A 19,186-nucleotide genomic window follows, 5' to 3' on the forward strand; every position below is an offset into this window, starting at 1 on the left:
ACTCTTCGTGACGGTTGTCATTGTGAACTTGACCCCTGCTGCCATCTTGAAGGAAAGTGAACCTTCGTGAAATGACTCATGACGTCGGGAATCACAGTAATTAGAAATCAAAGAAAAAATAATGACATTGAAAATGGGTCGGAGTTGGGTTTATCGATGAACGCCGGCTGCACGCACGAAAAAGTGTCCCTTTACGCACATTGTCCCGTTACTATGTGTCCCGTTACGCTCATTGTACGCTTGCGCCCCATCTATCTCTCTTCCACTCGATTTGAACAACGAACGATTTGACTTTTTCGAGGCACATTAAAATTGAAACACTCCCATTCGTTTCCTACTTTTCCTATCATCGGCCTATCTTTAACCGAATAACACAGATTGGATGAAGTTAAATAGCAAAAATGTATAAAATTTGTAGTTAAAATAATCTGTTCGTTAAAGTAATAAACATATTTGAATTAATGAGTGCAAATAAAAGTAAATTTATCAATGAAATTGTAGATTTCATTTCACTCCTTCTTTGTATCCATACAAAATAGTGATAATTCAATAAAAATGATTCAATTTTATTCATAAAAGTATGCAATCATTTCATTAATGTTTTGTTATGACGTCACGTTAAACTATCGTCCGTAAACCGACTTTACAGACAACCAATTTTTTTTACTAAATTTATCGGCGAGAGTTTTGATAAGTGTTCACGAACTTTTTTTTTTGTACGCAGCTATACATCTGGAGTTTTCAGCTATCCGAGCCGACCAGATTATTTATAACCAGTTAGGCGACAAGGCCAGCCGCACTAGATGTAACGGATCCTTGAACGGGTGGAAGAGAGACGACTTGAGAAGTGCCGCGCGATCCCGTGGTCGGTGGTCAGAACTTGAGGCCCTTTCCGCAACGACGGACGCGGAAACGTAGGCGGATCTCACGGAAAGGAGTTTACACAACAGCACGTTCAGGCATGTTTAGCTCGGCGATGATGAGCTCGGGCCCGCCTCGTCAGGGGTGTAGCTATGTGTGTTAGTGAGGCGGGACGATAAGCGCGACGCTCGATTGTATTTCTAGCGCAGTGTCGTCTTTAAGCGCAAGGCTCTGAACTGGCGCGCAGTCTTATCGTCGTCACAGGATAACTGTGAAATTTGAGCGGTGACCGTAACATTATATGGCGGAGAAATTAAGATAAAGGTGTCATGCAAGTACCTTAAGTGCTTTCAAGAATCTGTACTGTTTTTTACACCTAATAATTACTCTGAAAACACGCCTTTTTAGCCATTTTAACTCTTCTAAAAATACAGTTTAAAAACTTAATCCGAAAACAAAAGTACTTCTCGGCCCTTGGCGAACTCTTGAATGCTTTTCCGTAAGCAGGCCCCAACTCGGATATCTCGAGTAGTTTTCAAATTCGCGTTGTTTTTTTTCCTGAAGCACTGCACACCGTGTGCGTGCCCGGGTAGGCGGAGCACTTAACGTTTACGTTGCTCCGTACCGAGTACTTGTTTGTTTACGTTCTAAAAATCACTTTGTCATTCAATTTTTTATTTATAAATGTAAAATTTTTGCTTTAGTTAAAATAAGTATTTCGTGAGCTCGGGGCAGAAATATCATTGTTAGAGACCGGAAAAATTCTCGATTTCAATGTAGACTCCATGATCTTCTATGCACGCGGGAAAATTACATCCGCTCATTGGCTACTGACTCGCGACGCATGTCAACTGGGACGCTCGTGATTCGATACTTCTTTTGATGAAAGTTTTCCATTGGCCGAGTGTCATTCAGATAAACTGTGGCCCAATCACTGAAGCAGTAAAAAGAGGCAAAGGTTTTTTTTTATTCTAGCCTATCACGAAATGAATCCGCAAAATTTTCAGGTCTCTAATATTGTTCACCATTCGTCACGTTTCCCCGTGCGCTGCGGACGCAGCAGGGACGTGACAGTGTGACGTATCACCGCGCGGAGCCGACCACAGAACAAGGAGGGAAATAAAGAAGTGCGACTCTTACAGTGGAAACTGAAACCATGTTCCACGCGACATGTGTCGCTATCTGTTGGGCGGGCCCATAACTACCAGCAAATAAAAAATCGGAATAGAGGTTTTCATACACAGTTTTTTTTTGTTATATTAAGTTATCTCCTATGCGGCGCTAAACTAGTTTAATCGATGCGAAAATACTTAATGCTGTTTTTCAATAAACCATCATGTAATAAATAAAGGAGTAGGAGGTGCAAAAACTCATTGTATTACACACCACAAAATTAGTGGCTACCTAAACAGAGTGAATTTTCACTGGTTTGTTTGCCTGATAATAGCTTATACATAGAGACATTCAAAATTCGCGGATTCATTTCGCGATAGGCTAGCATCAAAACAACTATACCTTCGTACCGCTTCTGCGATTGGCCCACATTTTATCCGGGGAACTGTGAGCCAATGGGAAACACTAAACCAAGAAAGTGCCGAATTACGGACAGCCTAGTTGAGACGTCTCACGCGTCAGTAGCCAATGAACAGGTGTCATATCCGCGAGTATTTAAAGGACTGTGGAGTCTATCCTAGAGGTCAATGTATACGCGAATTTTGCAGGTCTCTACTTATACATTACTTCTCCTAATAAATTAATGTAGTTATGTCAGCAATGTATTATGAAAACTACTATCTAGCGGACGGGCACATAACTACTTCAAGAAACTAGGTCTCGGTCTCGGTAGTTAGAGTTTCTCCCCCGCGGAGCCGATCAGAGTGAATGGCTGCTCGAGCGGCGCAGGTGAGCCGGCCCGCCGCTAGTTCCGCCGCCCGCCGCGGGGTCGCGCGCTCGGCGCGACCACGTGCTCTCTCGGCGGGCAAGTCAGACCTCCCCTCCCCTCCTCTCTCACAAACCTCGCGCCGACCGGCCGCGTCAGTGGTTTTAAAGGCGAGGTGCCGCGCCGCGCCGCGGCTCAGTCGAGGTGCGCCTCCCGTAGAGTGCGTGCGTGTTTGCGTCCCGCGTCGTCGTCGTCGTCGTTGTTGTTGTTGTTTACGTGTCGGCGCGACCGTAGCGGGACCGGCTGGCTGCCATGTCGCGCCGCCGGCGGTGCTAGGAGAGAGACACACTCCTCCCACACCTCGCGCGTCTGCCTGGACCTACCCACCCCCCTGCCGTCATGGAGGGCGCATCGCGCACCTGGCTGCTCGTGTTCCTGGCGCTCGCGTCCGCCTGCTCGCTGCGAGCTTCCGGTAAGTGCGCGCGCGTCGCCAGGGGTGCCAACCCGTTCTGTAGAGACCTGAAAAAAATTCGCGGGTTCATTTCGCGATGGGCTGGAATCCGAAAACGTTTGCCTTTTTTACTGCATCAGTAGAGACCCGGAAAATTCGCTGGTTCAATGACCTCCAGGATGGACTCCAATATCCTCTAGACACTCGGGCAAATTCCACCTGTTCATTGGCTGCTGACTTGTGAGTCGTCTCGACTGGGTGGCCTGTGATTCGACACTTCTATGAGTGAGGGTCTCTAATAAGCCCTCAGTCCTCCAAATTAACAGTGAACCAATGACAGAAGCAGCACTAAGGTATGATTATTAGAATTTTAGCATAACACGAAATGAACCCGCGAATTTTCCGGGTCTCTATGCATCAGTGATCGGGCCACAGTTTATCTGAGTGACACTCGGCCAGTGAAAAACCTTCAACAAAAGAAGTATCGAACCACGAGCATCCCAGTTAAACAGGTGTCACGAGTCGGTAAGCCAATGAGCAGGTGTAATTTTCCCGCGTGCATAGAGGATCATGGAGTATATCCTACAGGTCATTGAAATCGCGAATTTTTCCTGTGTCTACTGATATGGGACAGCTCCAAGAATTGTGTGTGAATACCTGGTGTTGTTGTCACGTCAGTCCGATAATTGGCAAACGGTATGGCCAGTTGGAACAATGTATCTGTTTAATACATGTGGTACCAACATTTTGAAAGAAAAAAAGGCTTTCTTTTCTCTTTTGAAGAACGTTGTTTTGTTCATTGTACATATTTATGAGAGATTTAAACCTTTAGTTCTTAAAGTTAGCTATAATTAAAAAAAAATTCATAAAAATTTTTCGTAGCTAACCCCTCTTGCAGTTTCGTCTGTGTTGTTAGCGTAGCGCTGTCCGGTATTAGTCTATTTGTGTATTTAAAATTAGTTTATGGTGTGGGTGTCTGTTCTGAAGTTGAAGTCAAGTGGTTAGTAGTTGCATAGTAGAACAAATCGTAGCTGTATAAAGGCTCATTGGTTTAAATTTGTTAAATTGCTTAAAAAGGAACTTGCTACGCAGAATCGTAAAGATGTCTTCATGTTAGTGATCATTACAAAACAAACATAATACCAACACATCTGAAAGAAATTAGCGCTAAACTTCATTATAAAAAACTTTTTTTTTTTTGCTACGCAGAATCTTAAAGATGTCTTCTTGTAGTGAGCATTGCAAAACAAACATAATACCAACACATCTGAAAGAAATTAGCGCTAAACTTCATTATAAACAAACTTTTTTTTTTGCTAGGCAGATAGGAAAGGTTCTCATTTCGACTTCAGGTATTAACTTAGCAAATATTATACACACACCTAGTCCCTTACTTCTTACCTCCATGATTTTGAGCATACTGCATTGCTGGTAACACTGTATGTAGCCTGTGTACAGTGTTACCAGCAATGATAATAACAAAACAAAAATATAAGATCAATCTTCCCCATTGCAAGATTCATTCAGAAAAACGTATAATTTCTTTCAAACATTATTACTTTTGGGGAAATCAGAGAGGAAGCTGGCTTTCCCCTGTGACCCTGAAATTCAAGGGGTAGAGATATTAACATAAATATTTCATCTTGAGTTCAACAGTTTTTTAAGTTTTCACCAAGGTTTGTGTTAAAGATTCCAATGAAGGAGATTTTCTGAGACTGTAAAAATAGCGTATGTTAACAGTATTTCTTTTTTAAGTTGTGGTCACCCTCATAACTAAATCCAATAATAAACGCCAGTGACTTCACAGATGAAACTATTTGTAAGAGTGACTGTTAACTTCAAACACTCCGTTAAGCTATGAACTTTGTTTGATCGAAGCCAAAATAATGTTCAAAATTTGTTATGGCCTAAAAGCTGTTGAAAACCTAGATGACGTATCACAGTACCTATCTCTTCCTCTTAAATAACGCCTTAACTTCTCTGTACATGTCCGTAGAATTAAATTTAAAAGAGTTATGCGTTTTCGATACTATTGTCTCGTGATAGACGGTAAAACAACATCGCAGCACAAGGATCCTGGTCTGTAGGATTTGAGTAGGAACCGCACCTTAAAGGTCTGTTGTAAACAAACTGTTGTGTTTGTTTCGTCTTTTCGTTTTGTTGTGTTTTTGTCTCGTTTTGACTGTTGTGCTGAATTTTTTTGGGTTCAATATTTTTGTGCTGTCATCATTTGTGGGGTTGTTTTTTTTTCGTTCTCTTCTGTTTTTTGGAAAACTATTGTGTTTGTTTCGTCTTTTTGTTTTGCTGTGTTTTTGTCTCGTTTCAATTGTTGTGCTGAATATTTTGGGTTCGGTATTTTTGAGCAGTCATCATTTGTGGGTTTTTTTTCGTTCTGTTAGTCCATTTTTTTTTCTTTCTTTGTTGACCATATTCCTGTTGTGGAGTATTGTGTGGTGTTTGTATCCTAACAACAGCAATTTTTTGCTTAATTAGTGTTCTTGTCATTTGTGTTTTTTTGTAGTTTTCTTCTACAGACATACATGTGCTTAGCAATGGCGTATGTCCAAAAGCTTACATCAAGTCATGCACTCCCATTGCACAAATCTTTCAAAATTAATATCTTAAAGGTCCCTCCGTCATGCGAGGTGAGTGTGTTACCACTGCACTAACTCGCTACGTTAGAACTGTAGGATTTAACCCGTCATTGGTCGCGTGTTATAATGTTACACCGTTGGTCTCACGTTAGCTTCTTTCGTTATAAAAACATATCTGCGTTAATAAAATAATACCTATTGATTTGTTATTTATGATGTATACATTTTGTGCCCTAAAATTAATTTAGAATACATTAACATAAACATAAGTGTCAAAAAAAAACGTGAAAACCATTCTAAATATAAGTAGTTGCCATTAAACTCTTCAGACTTATACCTAACTATTGATTTAAACCCGCGAAAAAAAATTAGGTTGTACAAAATAGTAAAGTATAATAATTACAAGTAAAGTTTTTTTTCAACCACGCAGAATATTTATGTTCTCAGGTTGGACACGTAAGAGTAAAAACTTCTGGACTGATCTGTACACCCTTTTGTAATTTTCAGTTTCCTTTACGAAACAAAATTAACAGATCTAATTTTTAAAAAAAATGTGTTTCAGCACCACTGCAAAAAAAAAAGGCCACGAACTTAACTCAATATGTTGTGTCACAGCGATAGTATTCATAATGGTCTCCCCGTGTTTCACAAATGCGACTGATAGAGAGTGGCGAGAAAAGTTTCCGCATATTACTCACGCCAGAAACAGTCCTGTCTCAAGGTCAAACAATGCATAACTCGTTGCAACCAACTTGGGTGTCGTCCAATGAAAGCTGAAAACTCAGCCAAACTAAAGGACTAGGCTGCTCTGACTCGTCTTTAAAAATAAAATTATATTATATTGTAATGTGAGAGAAATGCTCATAGCAGGACAGTAGCCAGGAGTTTGTGAAGGAGGGGCTCCAATATAACCACAATATTTTTTATGATTGATATTTTAAAAGAAAATTAATGGTTACATTTATTTTTCATGGAACAGTGGACTTCTAGAATTCCATCGTTTTTCACATATAACTATGTGTTATGGTTAAGGACTGGAAAAATTCGCGGGTTCAATGACCTTCAGTCTAGTCTCCAGGATCCTATGCACACTCGTTGCCTGTTCATTGGCTGCTGACTTGTGAGGCGTCTCAATTGGGAGACTCGTGATTCGATACTGCTTTGACTGAGGGTCTATAATTGGCCCACAGTCCTCCAGGTTAACAGCGAACCAATGGCAGAAGTTGCATAAAAATACAATTATTTGCATTCTAGCATGTCGCGAAATGAATCCGCGAATTTACCCGGTCTCTAGTTATGGTTTAGCTTCAGAAAATAATACGGAACTTATTAATTTAATTTTATACTTAATTTTTTAATACTCTAATTGTTCGGTGATTTCTTTAAAACACTTTATGCATATATAATGTTATTAATTACATGAAACACACATGCCAAGTTTCTATGGAAGACATGCGTGCAAAAACAGGCTTTAGATGTAGACTGCTTAAAAATACCATTACTGACGCATTTGTGTATGAGGCAAATCGGGCTATAATGCGTATTACTGTAGCATTCTAAGGATTATAATAATAAATCCTTCAAAAATAATAACACTGTAACCTTGTGTATAGAGACCAGAAAAAATTCGCGATTTCAATGACCTGTAGGATATACTCCATGATCCTCTACGCAAGCGGGAAAATTACACCTGCTCATTGGCTACTGACTCGTGACACCTGTTAACTGGGACGCTAGTGATTCGATACTTCTTTTGTTGAAAGTTTTTCATTGGCCGAGTGTCATTCAGATAAAACTGTGGCCCAATCACCGATGCGGTAAAAAGGCAAACGTCTATCACGAAATTAATACGCGAATTTTTTTCCGGTCTCTACGTTTGTGCATCTAGGTTGCTATAAATTTCTTACTGTCTACGGGTTTTGGTAAAAGGGGGGGAGGGGGCGGACCAAAAGGACCTCCTCCCCCCCCCCCCCCCCCCCACCGTCAATATCCACTGCTCCCAGCGTGGCCAGTGGCGGGCTAGAGATCTTTGACACGAGTCGAGTTGTTTCATCAACTTCGGGATCTACCTGCAAGTAGCTGTGGAGGATCGCGGATCAGTCCCGTTTCGGCTGGGTGCGCTTTGACGGGTCGGCGTCTGCTTGCCTCGTGATGGCTCCTGATGCCGGCATTTGACTGTCTGTTGGTGGCTGCCCTCAGAAACGCATTAGCTAGAGACCTGCAGAATTCGCGGATTCATCCGGTGATAGGCTAGAATTCAAACACTCATACCTCTTAGATAATTTTGCTATTGGCTTACTGTTCATCTGGAAAAATCTCAACCAGTTATAAACCCTCAACCAAGGAAGGATCGAATTACAGACAAACCAGCTGAGACGACTTACAAGTCGGCAGCCAATGAACTTGCGCTATTTGCCCGAGTGAACAGGGATATGTGCAGAAGACCATCGAAACCGCGTATTTTGTAGGTCTGTACGCATTTCATTTTGAACCATTATAAACTTCCCTTAAAACTTAGAAGAAAAAAAAAAGTAGTTTTTTTACGTTTGGCTTTCAAACAGACATACGCTGTTATTAAAAATATCTCAATGTAAAACATTGGTTTCATTTACTTTTGATTAGAGACCGGAAAAATTCGGGTAGGTATACATTTCGTGATAGGCTAGAATCAAAATACGTTTGCCTTTTTACCGCATCAGTGATTGGGCCACAGTTTATCTGAATGATACTTGGCCAATTAAAAACCTTTAACAATAGAAATTCACTAGCGTCCCAGTTAACAGGTATTAATAGTGAGCAAATGTAATTTTTCCGCGTGCATTGAGGATCATGGAGTATATCCTACATACAGGTCATTGAAATCGCGAACTTTTCCGGTCTCTACTTTTGATAAACTTTCTTACAATTTCTGTTCTGAAGATTGTACACGGAAAGTGCTACGAGACATAATTATTATCCTTCTGAGTAAGCCGTGACATGTTTTTTTTCTTCCGGCAGTTACATTTGGCATACAAGCCGTTTAGTTTCGACACCACAAATCTGTTGCGCACAACTAGCATACGAATTCTCAACATCAGTATTCACGCTCGAAGCCAAACGTGCAAGGCATGCGCAGAATATACAAATAGCATGCTACGTATGACAAGAGCCTTCTCTGTTACATAAAGAGTCACAATTTTTTTTTTTTTTTTTTTTTTCCAGTCGCGACCAGTGTTGCCGCATTTTGTATTTAATGTAATTTCGCCGGATACACGCAGAAAGTCCGAAAAAATGAAACCCCAGTTGTTCCAAGTTTTCCCCCTCCCGTTCAAAAGGATAAAGATATATGAGCGCGTATTATTTTATATTTGATTAATAAGTAGAGACCGGAAAAATTCGCGATTTCAATGACCTGTAGGATATACTCCATGATTCTCTATGCACGCGGGAAAATAACATCAGCTCATAGGCTTCTGACTCGTGACACCTGTTAACTGGGACGCTAGTGATTCGATACTTCTTTTGTTAAATTTTTTCATTGGCCAAGTGTCATTCAGATAAACTGTGGCCCAATCACTGATGCAGTAAAGAGGCAAACGTTTTTGGATTCTAGTCTATCACGAAATGAATCCGCGAATTTTTCCGGTCTCTATTAATAAGTGCATTGTATCATAATGTTCATGATGTAATAGTTGGATGAGCATGCTACACTCAGGAGACTGGTTGACACAAAGTATAATTTACATACTGGTAAACTACCTAAACAAATGTATAAGTAGGGCCATGAAAATTTCGCGAAAAGATCCCGAGAGTGGCTGGAAGTTAAAACACTATAGCATCGTCTGTGTTTCGTGATTGGGTGAGTTACTTTGAGGTGCATGTCGATTGTTACAACAACCAATCACACTAATTCAGTGTGGAAGCAAACTCGTCCTTAGTGGCTCGTGCAAACAACGCAACGACTTCTCTCGCAGACGGCCGCCAATCACAATGAAGAAACCGCTGATGTGGGTATACCTTGTTGCAGTCTAGTATGCGTTCAGATCTTTTCGCGAAAATTTCCTGCCCCTATGTAGGTATAAGTCATCCAAACGAACGAAGCTGTGCACACCGTATGTGTGCCCAGATAGAGCGGTATCCTTGACGCGAATTAGGAAAGGTGTGGCAATTTTTTTTATTTTCATGTTTGACTTGTAAGTTTTCACTTCGAAGGACGCATTCAACACCTGTAACCGCTTATGTAGCTCAGATTCAGCCAGCTCCGACTGCGCGTGTGTTTGGACGGACGACTGGCGTTCAGTCCGTGCGGCCGGGTATCTCCGTCAGCTGTTGTGTGGCTTCGTTCCGAGTTTCAGCCGCTAGGTGCAGCGGCGTCGGAAATAGACTCCGTTCCGAACCCCGTGTTTCAACTGAACGATCCGTCATTTCTATAATTAGTCATTCGGTGGTTGTTATTTCGGGCGCACTCGTGGAGACACTCCAAAGAATGTGCTCATTCGAATTGATTTAGTATCATTCAAGGGCGTAACTAGGAGCGGACAAGGAGAGCTTCCATCTGTGGTTTTTTTTTTTTTCGCCTTCCCGGATTTAAAAAAAATTAATATAATATAATTTCAGAAACTTTGAAAGGAAAAAATGGCTAAATACAGACACTGTGCCATTCCCTTTGTGTACAGAGTGCTATAGTTCTGATTGCATCATTTATTTTGTGGTGCGAACCCAACGTTAAGGCACTTTTCGCGAAAGACCCGGCCACTCTGATACCGTTTCCCTTTCACTCCAGAAAAAATCTGGGACGGTTCCTAAATTCCCTTTGCTCGTGTATCCCGACTTTTTCGTCGTGTTCTCTTGACCGACGCTACTTTGCTGTCGACGAGTCGTTGAGATCAACCAAAATGAAAGTAGTGACTCGTGTAAAGTATCGATACGTTTAGCAGTTATGTTTCGATGCCGATACTTTTAAAACGATGATTTTACCCATATCAGTACACACCTGAAAAATTCGCAGATTCATTTCATTATAGTCTAGAATCCAAATACGTTTGGCTTTTTGCTGCTTCAGTTATTGGACCACAGTTTGTCTGAAGGACTCTGGGCCAATAAAAAAACCTTCAACAAAAGAAGTATCGAGTAATGAATCAGTAGCCAATTAGCAGATGTAATTTGCTTGTGTGCATAGAGTATCATTCAGTCTATCTTATAGATCATTGAAATTTCGAATTTTTTCCAGTCTCTGTACATTTGAGTAATTTTTAGCAGGTATCGTATCGTATTATTCTAAATGTAATAATTAATTGTTTTAATGTATTTTTTCAATAAAACGACACGAATCAGGTTATCAGCAAAACGATTAAATAAAAAATGTTCGCAAGTGATTGCATAAAAATGTTGCGAGAGTTTAAAGTTAAGATTTTTCTTTATTTCCATTCCAATCGTTCCACCATTTCATTGATAATTAGAGTCGCGGAAATTTCGCGGATTCCTCTGGCCATAGGATAGAATTCAAAGTTATAGGTGTGCTTGACCCATGTTTACTATTCCCATTGGTTGGTTTCTTAGCGAGAACAGTTTTATACTTGTTATTTGGCACTACTTGATTCGCTTACTTCTCTCCTAGCTGGACATCGTTGGGCTCACGGTCGTAGAGGGGCGTGTCCAGATAACTGCGGTCCGATCGTGAACACAGTGCGACAGTGTGGAGGTTTGCATTCTAGCTTGCGACTAAATGAATACGCGAAATTTCCGTGGCTCTATTGATAATCTTCTGTAATTTCTTGTCGTTTTTTCATTTTTTCTTAATTAGTTTGATACTTTAAATTTTGTAATTAAAATATTGATCGAATTTTTGGTTTTTAAAATTAATATACTATTTAATGTGAAAATTTAACGCTAAATATTCAAAGAAAAATACCTATATGTCAAGGTACCGATACTTTACATACGGTACTTTTCTTTCAAAATTAATCATGACTACGGTGCCGATAGGGGTTGGGTTTACAGTGCATGTAAAGTCAGAGAAAGTCAGGAAATTCTCTTGGAATCCTGAAAAAGTCATGGTAGTTCCCCAATGATAATAATTTGAGGAGAAAACGTGCTCCACTCTGCCTTCACCCAAACTGTGAAAGCATTTTTTTTTTTGTTTCTGTGATGTTGTCATGAACAAACACTGTTAAATATTGTATGCGAGGTGTTGTTTAAAATTTAATTTTTTGTTATACAACTCCAGGCCAGGTATATAGGTAAATTATTTTTAACAAAAAAAAATGTTCAGGTAAATTTGTAATTTCAGTCAGGGAAATCTTCCGATAAAGGTGTCCCTGAATGAAAACAGACCCCAAGCGAGACGCGGCACTTGGGCCGCTGTTGCGCGGGGCCGGCGCATGCGCGGTGTGTTTGTTTACTCCGCGCATGGCTGCGGGAGGAGAAGTGTGCCCTCCCCTCCCACTCTCCCAGTGTAAGGTGCCAGCAGAGAGAGTCTGGTTTCGCGCAGTGACCTTGAAGATCGCCAGATGAGGGTGGCTTGCCCGGGCCAACCATTTTCCCCCTTCCGAACATCCCCCCCCCCTGTTCCTGGCCCCACCAGTACCTACATACAAGAAATCATGGGTAGAGACCGGAAGAATTCGCGATTTCGATGACCTGTAGCATAGACTCCATGATCCTCTATGCACTCGGGAAAATTACATCTGCTCATTGGCTTACTGACTCGCGACACTGGTTAACTGGGACGCTAGTGATTCCGATACTTCTTTTGTTAAAGGTTTTTCCATTGGCCGAGTATCATTCAGAAAAAAACTGTGGCCCAATCGCTGATGCAGTATAAAGGCAAACGTTTTTGGATTCTAGACTGTCACAAAATGAATCAGTGAATTTTTCCGGTCTCTATTTATGAGTAGAGACACGAAATTTTCGCGAATTCATTTAGTCGCAAGCTAGAATGCAAACCTCCACACTGTCGCACTGTGTTCATGATTGGACCGCAGTTACCTGGACACGCCCCTCCCTCTACGACCGGCCAACGATGTCCAGCTAGGAGAGAAGTGAGCGAATCAGGTAGTGCCAAATAACAAGGATAAAAATGTTCTCGCTAAGAAATCAACCAATGGGAAAGTAAACATGTGTCGAGCACACCTATAAATTTGAATTCTATCCTGAGGCCAGAGGAATCAGCGACATTTCCGGGACTCTATTTATAATAGAGTAGGGCCATGCATATTCGGCGAAAAGATTTAGAGACTTACTGAAAGTTAAAACACTGTAGCATCGTCTGTGTTTCATGATTGGTCGAGTTTCTTCCAGCTACTTGTCGATTGTTATTGCACCAATCACAGTAATTTGGTGCGGAAGCAAACGCGTTCTTAGTGGTCCGGGTCAAATAATGCAAGTAACTCTCTCGCATACGGCCGCCAATCACAAAGAAGAAACCACTGGTGCGGGTATGCCTTGTTGCATTCTAATACGCGTTCAGATTTTTTCGTGAAAAGTGCCTGCCCCTATTTATGAGCCATCTTTTTCAAATGATTTTTGACCCCGGCGACCCCTTGACCGCCCTAGGCGATGGCTGAAGACCCGCGGAGACAACACTCCCCCCCCCCCCCCCCTCCTCCTCCTCCCACAACTCTGGAGACGGGACGCCCGGGCTCCGCGCCAAGTGCGTCGCGACGCCGCGCCAGCCACGAGCCAACTTTCACGCGCAGTTTCTTCTGTCGGCGTCCAGTCGAGGAGCGATTAAGGTCCTAACGCTAGCCGGTGTCGCCACATACACTATACAGAGCCTCGTACCGGACCGCTCCGAGGTTTTTGTTTTGAACACCTGGTGTTGTTTTCACGTCAGTCCGATAGATGGCGAACGTGAAAAAAAAAAAAATTGGTTGTCTGTAAAGTCGGTTTACGGACGATAGTTCAACGTGACAACTTCATTACAAAACATTGATGAAATGATTGCATACTTTTATGAATAAAATTGAATCATTTTTTATTTTAATAATAAAAGAATAAATACTTGAAATTATACTAGTAATCTTATACCAAATGATGGGTGCTAGTAAACCTCCAAGGTACTTCAAATTTCTTAAAAAAAAAAAAAAAATGCTAACCGTATGAAAACCAGATAATCACGCGTAGTCACACGTCTCGTCGCTAGGTTGTGTTTCACTCTCTCGCCCGTCCGGTGTTACTATCCAGTGCGGGAGACCTAAGATGCACATAAAGTTCTGCCATTCCCTATTACACCCGAACAATTCACCTTCGGCCAACTTCGGGATTTGTTTTATTTTCGCGCAGGAAAAATGAATTCAAATATTAAAAGTGGTCGGTTAGGTTAGCTACATTAAAACACTTTAAAACACTATGGACGGTTATTTAGGTTAGTATAGCTACATTAACATAAACAGAGAAATATAAATATATATAAATAAACCCGAGGTTGGCCGAAGGTGAATTGTTCGGGTGTGATTGGGAATGGCAGAACTTTATGTGCGTCTTAGGCTTCCCATCCAGTGCAGTGGTTCCCAAGCTTTTTCAGCTGGCGAACCACCTTTCCTTATAGGAATACCTCCATTGTCTATCGGTCCAATCGTATCCCTTCCTTATGCATATATAATTTACCATCAAATATTGCAAATATATATGCTTTTTTTTTAACATACCGATTTATTATCGATAAACAATTTGTGTTCTGATTTGAAAATATTTGACAAAATATAAGCCTTTTGTGGCAAAACAGTTAATTTATTCAACAATAGATATGTGTTTGCACACAATTAGATTTTTTTTTTTTTCGATTCTTCTCATCTTTTCTGGTGGTTTATTCGATGGTTTCTGACAGTTTTAGGATCGAGTCGCGACCCGCCTGTGACCCGCTGGTGGGTCGCGACCCACCGTTTGGGAACCGCTGGTCTAGTGTATTCGGTGTCGCCTCTGAAACTGGCGCGCGGTCTTCTCGCAAGCGCGTACGGCGACTGAGAGATTTCAGCGGTAGCCGTAACATTGCATGGCGGAGAAATGCAAGTCTGCTCGAGTTATCTCAAGAATCTCTGCCGGATCTTTCCAGACCAAAAGTTATTCTGAAAAAAAAAAGTGGGGGGGGGGGGGGGGGTAATTGTAAAGTCGGTTTGCGAACGATAATTTTACGTGATAACGTCATAAGAAAACATTAATGAAAAAATTGATACTTTTTTTAATTTTCAAATATTATTTACAGTTTTTTTTTTCAAATATAATTTAAATAATATGTTTAAATATATTCATGAACAATTAGTTATAGAAATAAACTGAAATAAAATCAATTTAAATAATTTTTTTTAATTTTAAATGACGAAATTGGACAAATAAATAAAAAATAATTTCAATTGCTGCTTTTAAAAAGCCCGCCTTAACCTGTTTGTTATTATAGAAGATTTTCTAGCACGGTGGTCGGCCGGTTCAACTTGTCATTGCTTCTCCATAGTTTGTTCCGCGCTCTCGCTTGCACGCTCGGCTCAGGCGGAACGTGACAATGAGTCATTATTTTTTCGTGCTTGCAGCCGGCGTTCGTCGATGTATAAGACGTTATCACGTCAAAACGTTCGTTCTAGCCGTGTTCACTCAACTTTAAAATACAGTTCGACAACGAATAACTGCAACGGAACTTTTCATCCGTCGTGGGCGTATTATTAAATTCTTTTTCCGTAAAAACTCAGCAGTTTTCAAATGTTGTGGTTTCTTCTGAAGCTCTACACACACGCATGTGTTCCCGCGTAGGCACACCCCTATGTCGGTTACTTTTCAGTCTCTTGTCGTTACTGTTATTGCAGACATTTTCACGTGTACTCATTACTATAGCGCTCTGTCTCATATTTTATTTTCGGATATTTATTAAATACTATCTGTTAGCGGAATTAAAACGCGCAAGTTTCCATAAATGTATTCACTGACTAGAACATTTACGGCACTTAAGGGTGTAAATCACGTTCCAGTTATTATATTATATTATATTTTTGTTTGATACGGTTAAACTTGTAGACGTTTTGAGTGGCCGAACTTCAACCAAATGGAAAATAAAAAATATATATATTTTGCATTATGGATAAGGAAAATCAAATGGGATAAACCATTGAACTTTTTTGTTTTGTTAAAAGGCAATGCTGGTGGCAAATACGTGACATGGTTTTGATTTTTTCAGGAAAAACTAGCCTTTTAAGAACATAAAATTCTGAGGATTCATAAAAAACTAGCTAAAATTAAATGATTTTTCCACATATAGTCTGACATAGTAGTCAGTAAAATTTACTTAAAAAAAGGTTCCATTGCAACTTTGACTGACAGTTAACCATGCATAAAGTATGCGATATAATTTTTTTTTTTTTCCCCATATTTCTTGAATGTTCAGCCACTCAAAAAGTCAGCCAGCTAAACCGCGTGGAACGTAAATATAAAATAATGACCTGGAATAAGACATAGGCTTAGATCTTCACGCCATGTGGTACTTTAGTGTGTTTTTCGCTTGTTTCATCGTCTTCTCGGAACTATCTATCCCCCCTTTTTTTTAAAATATATTTCTTTACTCACATTTTCATTGTACGTTATAGTAATTAATAAGCACGTCCTTGGTGCGAATAAGTAATAAACATATTACGTCACAGAAGCGACAACAAATGTAATAATGGTAAGTTATACCACGGCCAATCCCAGAAACGTCTCCATAAAGTTTTGACCTAAATCATGACGAGCCGTGGAAAGCAATGCAGACACTGTACGGCACATTGTGTCTAGATATTGGGGAAAAAAAAAAAAATCTGAAGCAGACAGGCTGACAATTTTTTTCTCAAAGCGATATTTTGTCTAGCAATGTTTGTACGAATTACATGAATTTATTTTTCGGGTGATTCTAAAGTTCACTCACAAAAAGTCCCGTTTTGAACATATAATATTACACGCATTATTAATGGCATGCTCACCTTCCCATCAATATGACTTCCCGCCGTAGGCGCAGTGTGTAGGTCTCGTCCCTGTAACTTCTTGTGTGCGGTATTGTGCGCGAAGCTCCGACTAGAGGCTGCGGAGGCAAAAGGGCGTATCCGAAGGCAAAGCAGCAGAAGAAGAAGGAAAAAAAAACGTCGCATTTCGAAGCGACATCGGATGATAAACGGGTTGCCGTGAGAAGCAAGGCCGGGGGAAATAACAACGTATAAAACGAAACCCTTTTCAAGGGTGTCAGCGAGCGACAAAGGAACATGTCGCTTTACGGGACTTGGCAGAGAGAGAGAGAGAGAGAGAGAGAGAGAGAATGAGGTAGGAACATTGTCGATACAGAAAGGCAGCGAGTTAAATTGAAAGGGATTTGGGTTGTTCAAGGGTTGGAGGCTGATAATCAGATGGCGAGGCTACATAAAGGAAGCGAAAGACGATAGCCTACATAATAGCCATCGGGGAAGGAACGGAGGAGAGGGAAACGATGTTTTGTCGCAATGGAAGATAAAAGAAACGAATAGCTGTTGAAAGGAGAACGCGCTAAGAATTGATGGACTCGGAAATGTGGCAAGACAGCCCAGTCAGCAGCTGCCTGTAGAGGTGTATAGGGGGGAAAAAAAATATTTTTTTTTTGTTGTGTGCAGTGGCGCGCACGGTATTTTTCAGGGGGAGGGTCAATATCTACTCAGTACCACGTACTGCTTGTTTCTCCGCTACGAAGTTTACACATCTTTTCTTCGTCTTTACTTCGCCGGAGATCTCAAAAGCAAAAAAAAATGTGTGTGTATATATATATATACACACACACACACACACATATATATATATATATATATATATATATATATATATATCCAAACCTTCTCTAGTTTCGTGAGTTTGAGTAACATTTCGTGCATGTTTTTTTTTTATATAACCAGTTGGTAAGTCTTCCATATGAATGCAAGGACGTCAGTATTCGATAAACTAATTATAAAGTTTACAATAAAGTATGGCTGACGCATTTCTGCTGGTTTTAAGAATTAAGTTGACGCCGATTCATCGAGCATCGCAGTGGTGCGAGTGTGCCGAAGGCAATACTGTAAGAACTATCTTAACCTGCCGTGCCACGTCCACGCTCGACCTTACGATCGGAAAGATGTTTACTTTCTGAATTAATGTTTTCTTTGACCATAAAGTGTGGTCTCTTGTTTCATATTAATTGAAAAAGATTATATGATGTTAAAAGGTAGGCTTCTGTGTGATAACTACACTCCCGTAATGAGTACATTACGCCGACCAGGATACTAACGTGGTCACATGACATATTAAGGGTGAAGGGGGGGGGGGGGGGACGTCTAAATTGGCCGCATGGACGAGTTTTGTTATTCTAGTTGATGTGTTTACTCCTGATTACGAGGGATTTGAAAATTTTGCGGGAAATATATTTTCTTGTAAGAAGACATAACTGAAAGACAACCGTTTTTTTCAACCAATCTTTTTATATAATACTAGCTGCAGTACCTGGCGTTTCCCGAGCTAAACACATGGAGCTTTATTGTCTGCGAGTTAAAGCAAACTAGATAGCGCTATAGGACAGTGTGTTGGACATAGAGAAATGTCACACAATTACTGTTTGTATGTTTATGACCTATGATTTTTTGTTTACCCATGGCGATCGGTTATTTATTATTTATTATTAATTATAAATTTTTAAGACCATTAATCGAAATAAAAACTATCCTATCTCTCAAGTTGGAAAAAATTACACACAAATGCCAATTTTCATCGAAATCGGTTGACTTGGTGAATAGTTCACTGGAAACAAACATCAGGACACTGGATTTATATATTTTATACGATAATATTACAATTTTCTGCTCTGTTTAAGCATAGCGTATATTATTATTAGTGACTGACTGCTACAAACAGCATTTTCCTATGAAATAATAATTTATGTTTAACATTTAATTATTTTTTTTTCTTACATGTTGACTAAAGCTGTAATAATACTGCCAGTAGACATTATTTCACCGTCTTAGAAAAAGCGCCACATTGTAGCGCAGAAAACCCCCTGTGCACAATTGCTATGTCAGAATCTACCAATGTGTTGTGCTTTAATGGTGTAGCAAATACTTTTTTTTTTCAATTAGAGATATTCCTGATATGGTTTACTTGTCTTGATTACCAACTGCGACAATGGTTCTGTGGTTATCCACAGAGCCTTAGCAATGTAACGTTGCCAAGACAAATTTTTCTAAAAGGCTAATATTTTTGAATAATTTTTGAACTATTATTTTAGTCCTAAATTCGGGTATATTTGCGTACCCGAGCGAAATCTTCTCGGGTACCGGGTACAGACGCGTTAATTCGGGTACGTCTTTGACAAGAAAGGCAAATGTATTTGAATTTTAGCCTATCTCTAGAGACCGGAAAAAATTCGCGGATTCATTTCGTGATAGGCTAGAATCCAAAAAACGTTTGCCTTCTTAC

The 19,186-nt window shown here is 40.3% G+C and overlaps 1 protein-coding gene across 2 annotated transcripts in view; it reads left to right on the forward strand.

Annotated features, from left to right (window-relative positions):
- The first annotated feature begins 2,886 nt into the window (after nucleotides 1-2,886).
- Nucleotides 2,887-19,186, forward strand: part of LOC134539059 (cysteine-rich motor neuron 1 protein-like) — a 313,989-nt gene continuing 297,689 nt past the window's right edge. For both annotated transcript variants that reach the window (XM_063380767.1, XM_063380768.1), the window contains exon 1: nucleotides 2,887-3,212. In XM_063380767.1, the coding sequence (XP_063236837.1) occupies nucleotides 3,140-3,212 (73 nt within the window). In that variant the 5' untranslated portion in view covers nucleotides 2,887-3,139. The remainder of the gene's footprint in view (nucleotides 3,213-19,186) is intronic.

Source organism: Bacillus rossius, chromosome 14 (assembly GCF_032445375.1).
Source record: "Bacillus rossius redtenbacheri isolate Brsri chromosome 14, Brsri_v3, whole genome shotgun sequence".
NCBI classification, from domain to species: domain Eukaryota; kingdom Metazoa; phylum Arthropoda; class Insecta; order Phasmatodea; family Bacillidae; genus Bacillus; species Bacillus rossius.